We start from the raw sequence: 13904 nt of genomic DNA, 5'->3' as shown, positions 1-13904 counted from the left end.
TATTGTACAGGAATAAGAACAAATTTTTCACCCATGCCCTCAGCTTTAGTTCATAAATTAAATGTTTTACTTCAATTTGTTTCACCTAGCTTCTCAGCCTCATCGTAAAGCATGATGAGTTGCACTTTCAGTTCCTACCCCGTTAACCATTGTCTAGTTCACTGTATGACGTTTTTATGCAACACAGGATTTGTTGCTTTGGTGTCGTGTATGCTTCATTGCAGGTGACCAAAATATGTTCTTAAAATTCTCCAGGTTGAATATGTAAAGCCCATTTGAGAAGAGCTATTTTAGGATTAAAACAAGTCACTTTGGAAACCCCTCTGTAGCTTTCTTTTCATGATTGTGCACTATTGAAAGAAGAAAGACATTCCTGAATGTTTTTGTGTCGGAGCTCGGCCTTGAAGCTTTCAAGTCGAGGTGGAGCTGTGGTGTGTTTGGGGGCAGGGTGTAGAAGTTAATTGTCACCACTTTTTTCTGGAGATATAATCTGGCAACCTCTGTCAAATCCATCAGCTCAGCTCTCAATTTCATGATAGTATCATTTCTTAATTAGCTCACATTAATGCTGCCATTGCTTGATACTGGAGATGTGATTGTGAATTGCATTCAGTAATTGGTTGTACCAAATATGTTTATTACTCAGCTCTGAAATGTATCGCTGACATTGTTAATGCCAACATATGATCAACACAAAACTGAAATGAGAAGAATCTACAGCGTGAACTACCTGTAACACTTCAGTTTCTGACCTTTTTTTTTCTCAACCCATTTGACTGGAATTACAAGTCTGTTTTACTTAAGTGGTCTTATTATTTTGGCTGTGAAACAAAGTTGTGATGTTTTAAGATGTGTTTTATTTTAACATTTGTTTGGACAACATGTTCAAAATGTGGTGTTGTTTTTTTCCACTATAGGTGATTTTCAAGGTTCGACTTTTTACAAATGCTAGACCTGCTCACAATGTTACTTGGGTGTCATTGTCATCGCTTCAGTGTTCTTTCCTGTGTTTGGCAACATGAGCCCACAGTTAATCAAATCATGAACCTAAGAGAAACCTCAGCTTTTAAAAGTGAAAATAGTGATGACTGCTGTGTCTATACCCACCTGCACCACACCACGGATTTCAGTCTATAAAATGGTCAAAGTTGCCCACTCAAATCTGGAGCTGATCCAAGAGTAGTTTGGCATTGAAGTGTAATTCTTGGCAAAGCTTTCTCTGTTACTTTCGGAAGCTGTCACTCATCTTAATCTGCTGCTTAGGTTACTGTTGTAGTTGCCAGTCCATTTAATAAACATGTCGATTACACAAAAAACCCTTGTTTCTGTCATGTTTATATTCAGTAAACCCTACTTACTTATTGTAGATTATCCACTTCCTCGGTCTGGAAAGAACCTAAAAGATCTTAGTCTTGGGTTCTTTTGAACCAACAGGATTGTCTGCAATTGCTCTTTTTTTCTTTTTTAAATAATCCTCTTGAGTCATGCAGTACCTCCTTAACCAGGTGTTGTGCACAATCTCTCACTCGCAAGTGAAGTTTCAAGCAGGGGAAAGTCTACTGCTTCTTTTCAAACCTACCAGACCTAATAAATCATTTCACATCTCATTTTTCACTCTGTTACAAATGTATGAAACTAACGATGGCACCTTTGTGTGTGTGTGCGCATTTGTCACATATAATTTGCTCCCAAGAGAGTCTTGCGGCACAGTTTGGAGCTTTAGGCTGCAATAGCTGAACTAGTTTTGGCGTTATGTAACATGTCCTGACAGCTTTGAATTTGTCATGGGGCTTCGTTGAGTATGAGTTCTTTAAATGCGTCGTCTGGACGGAGACATAATGTTTCAAATCCATGTTCGTTTGTCATTTTTACAATATCCATGAGGTGCTGGACTACAACTTTTAAAATTTTGCACATTTGTAAATGTTCTCTTGTGGCAGCTGGTACATCTGGTTCATGAGATTAATGACTGCTTACATGTTGCAGGTTTTCTCTTCAGGTATGCATTTTCTATATATAATCTCTCAGTCTTGTCACAGTAGCACTACAGTATGTCTTGTGATAAGTCACCGATTCTGCTTCTGCTGAAAAAAACACCATTTACAACAGTTTTGTAAATAGTTTCACTCCCCACTTAGCAAAAACATCCTAAATCCAAACAGGATGTCACAGCTAAATTGCATATGAGTATGAAAATCTGTTTTTGTTCAAATTTTATTGATAAAAAAAGATGCCCATTTTATTAAAAAAGAAGTTTAATTGTGTGGATGCTTTTTGGTTTTTCTGTAATTTTACAGCAAAAAATCTAGTAACCATGGGAATTCTTTTTTAAAGACATTTGTAAATACTGTTTGCTATAAAACAAATTTTTGAATTTTCACACTCAAAATATGCTATGACATCTTCAACACTTTGTCCCTATAATGCTCCAAATGACACATTGCTGTTGCACTGTCAAACAGTAACTAACGCTCATCAACAGAAAGTGGTCCATGGTCAGTTCATCACAGATTATACAAACAGAAATGATGTGCAGTTTCTGAGAAGGATTTGAAATGATGTAGAGTGAGAATGATTTTTTGAAACTGAATATGCTGTAATGTTATACACCTATACACTGTGGTATTATCTGATACTTGGCTAAGGTGATTCTGAGGGAGCCTGGAATGATTGGTGTTTGACAATGGACAGATATTCAAAAGCTGGAGGTGTGGCTGCTTATGCAAGAGCTTGTTTTACTGTTTTAATGCAATCACAGTAGAAAAATGTTTTTGGCTCAGTTTCTGCTATTGTGGTTGGTGTGTACAGACCTGATGAGACTTGATGAGATGGCTGATCTTTTAGCTCCATGTCCTCGGAATTTTGATGGATGAGAACAAGACTTTTAAATATCATCTGACTGAAGAGGTGAGCATATAAGGATAAAAATGGTTTCTTCTATAGGAATAAATGCGGTTTTTGAGGCAACGTCCCTATCAGTTTTGGATTATGCTGACATTCAATCGGAAATTATTTTGCAATACTGCTCACCTGAATGTTACACTTGTAAACACATGCTTCTTTGATTCACTAATAAGAAACTGAATTTGTGCTTATGTACGGTAAGGTGGCTGTATTGTGGGTACTGAACATAAATCAGTGTTTGGAACTGGCATGTAAGGACAGTGTTGTGTTTTTAAAGGCAAGAATTTAGCGAAATCAGAGTTTTGCACAATAAAATCTTGTGAAAACTGAGCCTAAACAACTGTAAAATACTGCCATATCTTCAAGACTTTTCCTCTTGATGTGATCTAATTTCAAATTTCCCTTTTATTTATGTCTGTTAGCATGCATCCTGCGCACAAATCTCTACGGCCCACCAATTTATGTATGTGTCCATTGCGCATGCGTGCAGCCAGCTTCTACCCTCCTTTCCACTAGGAGGCGCTGCCCGCTGAGGCTTCTGTTGCTGTCCGTGCTGTAGTACATGTGACATTGACATCAACAGAGGGTAAGATCTTTTTGTAATGTTATCTTACTAAGCCGTTTTTTGTTATAGCACCGCCTTTTATATTTAACAATATAAACATGGGTGTTATTTAAGATATTGGTATGTTTGAAAAGACAGCGCGCATGTTTTCCCGGTGTAACGTTAATCCTTCTTCTCCTCAAGATAACGTTAGCATAGCTTATGTTGAGACAGAGTACTGTTTTCAAGGGAGATTGGGTACCTGTTAAGCTTATTTACAAACCTTGATTCATTTTGTCCCTGCAGCAGAATGAGGCTGACCACTGTCCTATCGATGGCAGCCAAGGTTGTTGTACCCAAAAATTACCGCTACGGCACTAGCAGACCGTGGACGGTGGCTGCTAAGAGGCGGAATCCTCCGGGGATGAGGAGGAAGAAGGTGTTCGTGGAGCCGATAGCGGCAGAGGACTGGTCTGTGTTCAGAGGGGACACGGTGAGTAACTCTCACTAAACTCAAGGCCCAAGTCTCTAAAGCCACATTGCAAGTCGTTCTGAATGCTGACCATTGTAAATTTCTCTTTGGAGATTAATAAAGTATCTATCTATCAATCAATCAATCTATCTATTCAAATGACAAAGCATCTGTGTTTCTCAGGTTGAGATTCTCGCAGGAAAGGACAAAGGAAAGCAAGGAAAAGTGGTCCAAGTCATCAGAAACAGAAACTGGGTTATGCTGGAGGGACTGAACACGGTAAGGAAGTGATATTCTCTCATAGATAACTAGACAGACATGTTAGATTTTGCTTATATAGGACATCCAGTGGTGTAAAACACCATGTATTTATTTTTTAGCTCCACCAGGTGGAGCCAGTGTCTGGGGTTATTGTGCAACTGCTGACAAAATGCACCATTAAAAGCCATTTGCCCACCAAATACTTGATTGGTTTTCTGTCTCAGCATTACAGGTATGTTGGAAAAACTGAGGATTACCGTGGGACCTACATTGCCAGCGAGGCTCCACTTTTGCTTCGTGATGTCACCCTTGTTGACCCCTCAGACAGGTACAGCGCACCTGGCTACAGTGCAAGATTAAGATTGTGGCTAATATGCATGTGCACACCCCCCTTAGCACATTAACAAAAGTTGAACCACGGGTTAGCAGTCAAAATTTGTTCAGAGCATTTTTCTAGATGGTCATAGATGATTGTTGTCTGGGGTACAATTAGTTTGTGCTGCCCCATTTCCTGATCCTCCAATTGTCCTTTACACAAACTTCAAAGTAAAAACGGTGTGTAAAAACAGTCATCCAACTAACTTCAGATTTTAAAAAAGGATAGTTGAGCATTATTCACTGAAGATAAATGCAAATGATCCTTGGTTTCATAACCAATTTTGGTATGCTGATATTGATGTTCCAGGAAGCCCACTGAGGTGGAGTGGAGATACACAGAGGAGGGCGAGAGAGTCCGAGTTTCTCTCAGGACGGGCCGAATCATCACGAAACCTGTTGTGGAACGACGAGATGGCATCATACCAGAGCAGTGGAAAGGTGAGAGTGTCTGTGTGTGTTTTGACTGGAGGTGAATTCTTTTCTGTAACCAGTTTATTCCATGTGCTGCTCAGATTCAGCACAGAAAACTGGCTGTCATCTATCTTTCCATCCTGTGCAGACTTAATTCCTAAATATACCTGTCTGAGTGATGCAGTTTGATTGTTTTATGGGGGAAGAAACACGTTTCTTTCTAAGCTAGCAGACACATGAGAAGTGTAAACCTTAACCTGTGCTGAGCAACACTCCAACTTAATTGTGGTACGTTTGAAACAAACTTGTTTGTACGACGTGTCGTCCGGCCACATCTGAAGGCAAAGGTGTTTATAGGTTTTTCAAATGCCACGCTCTTAGACAGAGGCGAGATGTGATGAATTGCTGAAATAGGGAAAATGGTGCACACTATTGGACTGTGTTTTCTCCAAATGTCATTCATGGTATTGAACTCAATTGTAAGTCCAAAAACTGGCTGACATAGTTGTTTGAAGAATTAAAGTAAAGCTTGAGTAGGAATTTAATTGCTGCATATTTTCTCACTTCCACAAATTTAGCCGGTTTTGGGCATTAAAACAAGATTAGGTAAAGTATTTTTTTTGTTGTATATTTTAAAATTCTTAACATCCCGATCAATAAATCAGGTCCTCTGACTGTTGCAGGCCTGAAATAAACCCACTCACTGTGCATGACCGGAGTCTTTATAGAAATTGTTCTCTTTCAAAATGTACAAAAATTATCTGGGGCTGCAGGAGTTTCAGACTAGACATCTTTCATTTTTCCACCCTTTGCACACTTGGAGTCCAAAATAGGTTTCAGAGTGGTTTTGGTTAGATTGTTTTACAGTGGAAGAAGCATTTTGTTCTAAACTAAAAGAGATGTGAAGGGCACAAACCTGTTGAACTGACCTGCTGAACAGCCCTACAGTTTGCTTGTACAGCCTAAGACATCTCTCCTGTTTTATGTTAAATGTTTTCCTTTATGTTGACACTTCAGATATTTCCCTGTCAAACAAAGCCATTGCCGGTTACATAGTCATTGTTAAAATTGTCGACATTGTTAAATTGTCTCACAGGAAAAAAAAAAAGAACACGTGCCAGCATTTTTGTGCTTATGCTTTTCAAGTTGTATATAGTTTTGCGTGAGCCTAGCTTTTATTTCTGCCCTCACAGATGGTCCCAAAGACACCAGTCCAGAAGACGCTCTAGAAAAGACCTATGTGCCATCTCTGAAAACCCTGGAGGAGGAAGTCATGGAGAAAATGGGTATTCAGGAGAACAGGAGGCACCGAAGGTCTTACTGGTACTAACCAGAGAAATCAGAGACACTCAGGCCTCATTGTGCTATCCAGTTTTCATGTGGCCTCAGGAGACACCGTGTTTTTGTGGGAGTCGAGCAGAACCACATGCTAAAAAGAGACTGTGAGGATCTGAGGATGAGGATGACGTGAGTAAGGCTAATGGGCTGTGAAATACTGGTGCAACATACATATGATTAAGGAAATGATGGCTTTGTGAAAATATGAGGTGAAACAGACCTGCAACGTAAAGGTCTCCTGAATATGTACAGTTTCAGTCATTCTCTGTCAGAGTTTGTATTATGTTTCTTTCTTTGTAAAGGTGAATAAATCTCCCATGTAAACCACGGCTTGTATTTTACTGTAGGTTAACTTTGTGTTTTCTATGGAGCATCTTGATATTATTGGACGACAATGCTTAAACCGTGAGTTATGATATGAAACTGCAAGCCTCTTGGTTTAATTAAGTGTCTTTTGGCCTCTTGTAGAGCCACAAAGACATTTTCATTTACTGAACTTAAACTTTAAAGCTGCTCTCATCAGTATTTTATATCAACGTCAGGTTAGATGACTGAATATAATGTGAAAGGGCTCCTTTGTAGTGACGAACACCCAGAGAATTATTATCTGCAGTTCACTTCAGTTCAGAGTGTTTTAACCTCTTTTTCTTATTGTGATTTATTGTTATTGCACTTAGAAACGTAAAGTGGCCACAAACACGACTCCAAATGTCTGTTAATGTTGCTCCGTGTCTGCTGGATGTGTGAATAGGCAACTGTATAACAGGCTTCCTATATCACTTTTCAAGGCGATAACCTGTCAGTGTTAACAGCTTGTTGCGCTGCCCACAAGTGGCCAAAAAAATAATCTGACTGAGCAGAAATGAAACATTTAAGTGGGTAGAAACTCGTTAAAGCAGCGTTTCAGTTCTGATGACTTAACTCATATTAGGGCCAACATGAGAACAGCAGTGGCTGCTAGTTCACAGAAACCAGCAGCATCTGTCCCAGAGATAATAAATCACTCGACATTTAGTGTTGCAGAATGCTTCATCTGTACTGAAGCGTCTGCATGATTGGAAAAATTATTCTTGGTATTGGCTGGGTTAATAATGGTAATCGTTGCAGCCTGTTTGGATTGAAGGCTGAAAATAGTCATATTATTTTACAGAAGCCCAGACGTGCTGCTCTCCAAAGCCTTTAGACAAATGAGTCTCTCTTTCCAGCGTGTCTGGGGAAACAGTGTGGAGAAGGTAATGGCTTGGGAGGAGACTACACAGACTGGATAGTTTCAACAAAGTTCTCACTCACCTCACTTGACTTTTTATACACTGGCACTGCATGTTATTCCTGCGATGTGTGACGGGGGTCGCATCAGGTTTCAAATAATGACCTCACCCTTGAATTTATGACCAAGTAAGTCCATCTGTGTGATATAAATGAACCAAGAAAAACATTCATATTGTCAGAGTTCACAGAAAAATCACCATATTTAAGATGACAGTTTAATAGTTTTTGCAGCATGCAGTGTTTTTTTCTTTTCATCTCAGCATTACCATCTTTTATTCAACACAGTTACACTTACAGGTACATCTTACTTAGCTTGGTGCATACTGCAGATCTCATATATTGACATATAGAGCCCATTAATTTTAATTATTATTATTTTATTATTTTTTAAGTAAATAATGTCATTTTTACATAATTTTAGAATTAAATTCATGTATACACATCGCAAGTGAATTGTGACGTTTAAACTAATCTTAAATTTAAGATTATTCAAAGTAAGCACTGATATGTTAAAAATGCTTTTGGTTATCTGTTATGGCATAAAACTGATAAGAAGCTGATAAAATCAATGAATAATATAAAATGAATGGAATTCAGTCCCTCATTTATTAACACCTGAGCTTTACTTGGTGTGACAAGTCAGAGTGAAAAAAGGCTGGCAGTTTGGAGATTCAAACAACTTGTGGAGAAGCAATTTTCTCTAATTACAGAATATATCTGACTAATTTAACTTATATAGAAATATAATGAATGGGTTCAGTATTTTTCTACCAGAATTATATCCTGAGAGTTTGGAGAAGGCTTTGAAACAGCATTGAGATCTTCATGTATGGAAATAAAATGTACTGAAACTGTAAGTGAACAGTTCCCGACTCCCGACTTAGTGTTTCTAAAATCCTGACTACAGCTTTCATTAAATTATGTTTTTCACTTTTAGCAACGCTTCAGTTTTTTGCATGAACTTTAAATAGCCTTTTGTAGCTATGAATACCCAGTTTTATCTATATCTTTCAAAGGGAAGCTCAGTCTTCTGTACAGTACATTTATCTGTGATATATGAGGGAGGCGGCCTGTGAAGCCTATGAAGTCTTTTTTCCTCGCTGGTTAACCACCAGTATTGATTTACCGAAAGACTAAGTTTACTCGCTGCCAGTTCTCCAGCTGTAGAAACAACTAACTCTGTTGCCAGGCAGTGACACAAAAAGCGATGTGTCATAGATAATATAACTGCGTCAAAATTTCACAGCGGCTCTCTAAACCCTAATTTCTGGTCAGCGCAGTAACATCATGCAGAAAGCATGGCAAGTCGTTGGTTTGGCTGGTGAGGGGATGAACGCAGCAGCTTTCCCAGACTCGTCCCTCCTGAACCAGTTTGCCACTTTGCATCCAAGAGGGAATAAAAGCAGCCAGTCAGCGGAAACAGGGTTTGTGGTTTTGCTTTTATGGGAGGAAAAATGATTCAAAGGCTGGTTGCCTTTCCTGTCATTGCACAAGTGTTGTATGTATTTCAGTCTGGGATGACAGCAAGGTGAGGTGTAATGCTGGTGAAGTGGAACCTTTGTATTGCTTCATTTATCTGCCTTTTTTTCCATTCACACAGGCAACATTTTACGGCCATCCCAAGCTGTGCGGGGTTGAATGCGTTTTAAGAATGCCCATCTTGTAATTTCTGCTCTGTGGTAAGTTGACAGCAGCTCTGGTAACCCAGTTAAATAAAACCACTGAACATGACTCAAGCAGAATTAAGAATACATAAAAATAAACTGCAGGCTCCCTGTTTTAGCTGAGTCACATTTTGCTTCTCAGCCACGTAAACTAATGAATACCACCTGGGGGTGTAGGTTGCACGTGTCAGAGTCTAACAAAAGTGCTGTTGCTTGCTAACCTAAAAAGTCAGATTACAGTATGTAGCATCCTTTAAATGTAGCTTAATATGCCTTAAATGAGTGCTTGTGGTCACTTGGGTGCTATCTCATTCTTCACATGATGGACTGCTTGCAAGTTTGCTGTGCAGATTTTGTTTATAAAAGAAATAAACATTTCAGAAACTCACCCCCGCTAGTCACATTATAGTCTCCTTTACAGAAACAGAGGGACTCGTGATCACTCGCACATCCCCAGAACATCTGAAGACACTTTAAATCTAAATCTGAGTGTTGCTCTTGACTCACTTGATGATCTAAGCTCAGCTACAATATAATGATAGTGTCTAATTACAGGCTGGTTGTTTGAAGGCTGCTGGAAAATGTAGCGTTAGCTTGTATGCAGGTCTGAGGCATGGCTTGCATGCATGTTTAACTATGTTTGGTCTAATTTAGTCGCTCTCAGTGGAGTCTTGTATATGACCTCAATATGTTACGGTTAGGAGCCGAAAAGGAAGCTAGAACACTGCTCTGACTTTTCCTTTTGGACTTAAATCCCCTCGTCCAGACTTGATTTATGGGGTTTATGTTCACTTAATTAATTCACTTCATTTGCAGATATGTAGTTCACAGAAGAAAAAAAAAATACTCTTTGCATAGCACAGTATTGTAAGGTATAAGACAAAAGTAATTACATCTTGTACTTAAGTAAAAATACTCTATCTTAAGTAAAAAGTCATGCATTCAAAATCGGACTTAGGTCAAAATATTTTATGAGTGTAAAGTAGCAAAAGTAAAAGTATGCACTAATATTGTGTGGAACGACCCCTTTCAAAATAATATATTATCTTTATTATTGATGTATAGATGCATTTTTTTCTACTAGCTGGTTTGGGTGGAGCCAATTTAAGCTAAATTACATACAGAAGGGAAGTTTAATTTGTAGCAGTGCATCATATTTTATGCAGTAATTATACATTTTGTATGTAAAATAAATGACAAACAGATTTAATTTGAAAAGTAGCTGGTAATTTAAGATGTCAGATGAATTCAGTGGAGTGAAAGGCACAATATTAACCTCAGAAATGCGGTGGAGTACAAGCATGAAGTAACATAAAATGGAAATACTGGTGGAGTTCACTTCAGGATTGTTCTGAAGTAGGTGTGTTGAGTAAATGTCACTGTATAACACTGATTATTCTTCTGTGATATACTGAACTCTTGAGAAAATTATCTCACCATGAGGTCCATTCAGCAGCTGTTGTGGCGCTTTCGGCCGTATCACATGATCTTCATCAGTGGATGGGGTTTCGCCGGTTGTCGTGAAATTTCTCATGTGCAGATTTTCATCTTTTTTCTTAGACTTCTCCTCCACGTTGGCCCAAAGTGAAACTATGTAACTATGGCTAAAGCAGTGGCCAGTGTGGCCACAAGAGGTAATTACAGGATAACGACACACTGAATTCCCTTTCCTTTCCTTTCCTTTCCTTTCCTTTCCTTTCCTTAACTTTCTCCAATCAGTTGCTTTTATCGAAGGTGACCTGACTGATCTAAAATGTTGTGTAATAGAAGCACACATAGAGAAGAGCCGCAGACAGCCAGCTGACGTAGAAATGTGATTTACACAGAAATGTCTATCCAAAGCTTGCTAGCATTAGCCACTAGCTACCGGTCATTCAGACCAAGTGCAGTTGTAGCAAAGAAACCCCTGCAAGCGTTAGACTAAGCAAGAATGTGTTTAGGCTGAGGTCGTGGCGTCAAGCATTTTTTCTACTCGCTTCTTTTACTCAACTTCTTTGATCTGTCTTTGTGAAAACCAGAAATGTCTTCCTGGGTTTTACTTCCACTAAATCTGCTGTTAGAAATTGTGACTTTGCTGATTTTATCAGGGCAAACAACAATTACTTTGACAGCACAGAAAAAATTACAAGCGCAGCAACACGCATGTTTGCACCACCATGACTTTGTTGCATCCATATCCATAAAACTCCCCATAGACGTAGTCTCTGTGACGTCACCCACAGGATTCTGCAGACAGCGCCATCTTGGCAGTGCCTGACTCCACCAAACTCCAGGCTAATCCAAAAATGGTCAAAAAGGTGGAGTGTGGATGGAGCTGAGGTAGCTGAATGAAGCCTGGTTGCTGAAACCTAGCAGCTAGCTGTCACTCAAATATCATTATACATGACTTTAAGCCTTAATATAATTTAAACAAGTGAGTTATGTAAAGATTCACACTCACTGTACAGTTGTCATGAAAAAGGATATTAGCTATAGAGACCAAAGCAGTTTTTTCTGCTGTAAAGTTGGGCATTTTAATGTGGGGGTCTATGGGGATTGACTCGCTTTTGGAGCCAGCTATAAGTGGAGATTTGAGGAGCCACAGTTTTTGGTCCCAGGATATTCTCTTGTTTGCCCGACTGTACAGTTGGATCAAAGGTCAGATGTCAGGAGCCGCAGTGGTGCTGATGGAGGCTGCTGAAGAAAGCCTCCCCTGTTTTTGACTCTGTCAGTGAAGTTTCAGTTTTAAGGACGGCCTTCCTTTTCATGATACCGCGCTGCTGTTGAAGACAGATGACAGCAGAGGGGATGACGTCTTATAGCGAGCATTACTGCTGACTGCACTCAAATCAATCTGGGCCACCGTGACAGGCCGTCAAACCTGGAACATGAAGCTGGACCGAATCACACCTCTGGTCTTTGTCCGCCCTCTGAGCTTTGACATTTTCTTCCCAGACAGCCCTGCTGGTATCTGGGTGTCAGATTCCTCAGACGCGATGCACCAACCGCTGCTGCCAAGCTGCAGGACGACCACTACAAAGCACCATTCACTCTGTGTGACTGGGTGAAGCGGGCACCTGCTCCACGGCCCCGACCGAAAGGGTGAGGGTGTCGGTACGGCGTCTGAACAGCTCACCTCCTGCAGCACCTTGCCAGGTGTGTGGAGGCCAGACAGCAGGCGGGATTTGAATTTTTTTTTCTTTTTTTCATTCTTCCAACGACTTCTGTCACTTTTTATGTATACAAACGAGTGCAACACCACTAATTCCCTCCAGGAGAGACTGCTTAAAAGCATCATTACCCCCTAATGGACAAGAATCAAGTCTTGTCTGCTCTGAGAAACCACTCTTTTCATCCAACTTTAGCCATTTTGAACAGCGATGAGCTTTTACACGGTGCACATTACTAACTAGTGTTCAATTTGTTTGCTTGAAGATGAGAGGATGCAACTGCACAGGGAAAAAATTGGGTTGGAGGAGTGGCGGAGGTTTGGTCGCAGGGGCCACAGCTCATTTTGCTGAGGGCCTCTGAGGTTAATCCGGCCGTGGATGGCAGCATTTCGTGAGCTTGTTTGCTCATTCACCAACAGTCAAAACTGGCAATTAACAACAGCTGAAAAGATAATCTGTGCACCATTTCTATTTCTATGCTGCTTTGAAGTTGCGTTCATGCTGGTAAATGAATATCTTTGTGACCTTTTTTTTTCTTTTTCTGGCTCAGCTGCAGTTAATGACTACGACACTGAAATAAAAGTATGCAAATATTATCAGCAAAATAAAAGAAAAAGTGCTCATAAGCAGCAAAACGGCCCCTGTCAGTGTTTTACTATTATATACGTATGATGTTTTGCATATAATATTACTGCTGCATCAATGTGTATGTTCCATGTTATTGCTGTAGACATACTGTTAGGCAGTTTAATCTACAGCAATGCATCGTGTTGCATAAGGTCATCATATTTTTGTAGCATTATTGTCCTGAGAGAACCACGTTTCTATAAAGAGTCGACTTCCCGTGAGCTCAGAAAAACAGCCTGTTTTCAGCTTTGTGACGATGAATGCTCCAGCTCATCCAAGAGGGCTTTTAAACAAGTTTATTTAATTTTAGAAGAATTTACCCATCCCATGAAGGAACACTCAATCCTCCTGTTTACCAGAAAACTTCTAATTTGAAATCACCAGATTTGGCGATAAGTGGTTTTCGCTGAACAAGGAGGATCAGGAACTGGTATGCACAGCTGTCAGACATATGAAGTGGAGTAACAAGTTCAAGATTTCCCTCTGAGATGTAGTGAAGAAGCAGTGTGAAGTGCCATAAAATAGAAATACTTGATTAAAGAAGTGTACAACTATCTCCATTTGAGTACTTGATTAACTGTGACAGGCTGCAGTGACTTTATGGGTCTCAAATCAAATGCTGGTGTCAAACACACCCTTCAGACTGGGGCTGTGAATGGCTGAGCAGCTGCAGCTGTGCTCTGCCACACTGTTCCTCTGCAGGATGCTGCAAGCGGCTCAGCGCTCCAGTGGTGATGCATGCAAAGTCCCTGAAGTTGATTTGAGGAGACCAATAGTCCACTTAAATGATGTGGTGGAGGAGTTGCTGTCAGCTCCCTCATCCAGTGGAGGTGACTGTGCTGCAATATCAGTACCTGCAGCAGCAGCATCAGCAGCTCGCTCTGTCT

At 40.0% G+C, this 13904-nt stretch overlaps 1 protein-coding gene across 1 annotated transcript; it reads left to right on the top strand.

Annotated features, from left to right (window-relative positions):
- Positions 1-3352: 3352 nt before the first annotated feature.
- mrpl24 (mitochondrial ribosomal protein L24) lies at positions 3353-6635 on the top strand. The gene is made up of 6 exons (XM_041955793.1): positions 3353-3490; positions 3755-3941; positions 4104-4199; positions 4406-4509; positions 4867-4997; positions 6164-6635. Exons 2-6 carry the CDS (start codon positions 3759-3761, stop codon positions 6298-6300), a joined length of 651 nt encoding a protein of 216 aa, XP_041811727.1. The 5' UTR covers positions 3353-3490; positions 3755-3758; the 3' UTR covers positions 6301-6635.
- The last annotated feature ends 7269 nt before the right edge of the window (positions 6636-13904 follow it).

This window comes from Chelmon rostratus, chromosome 16, assembly GCF_017976325.1.
Source record: "Chelmon rostratus isolate fCheRos1 chromosome 16, fCheRos1.pri, whole genome shotgun sequence".
Lineage (NCBI taxonomy): Eukaryota > Metazoa > Chordata > Actinopteri > Chaetodontiformes > Chaetodontidae > Chelmon > Chelmon rostratus.
This window is presented reverse-complemented; position numbering and strand designations above follow the sequence as displayed.

Bases quoted from the DNA above. Each gene is read 5' to 3' on its own strand.
- mrpl24 (XM_041955793.1), top strand. From the start codon at position 3,759: ATGAGGCTGACCACTGTCCTATCGATGGCAGCCAAGGTTGTTGTACCC. The intron at 4,200-4,405 runs GTAAGGAAGTGA...TTTCTGTCTCAG, and splicing joins TGCTGGAGGGACTGAACACG to CATTACAGGTATGTTGGAAA. The intron at 4,998-6,163 runs GTGAGAGTGTCT...CTGCCCTCACAG, and splicing joins CATACCAGAGCAGTGGAAAG to ATGGTCCCAAAGACACCAGT.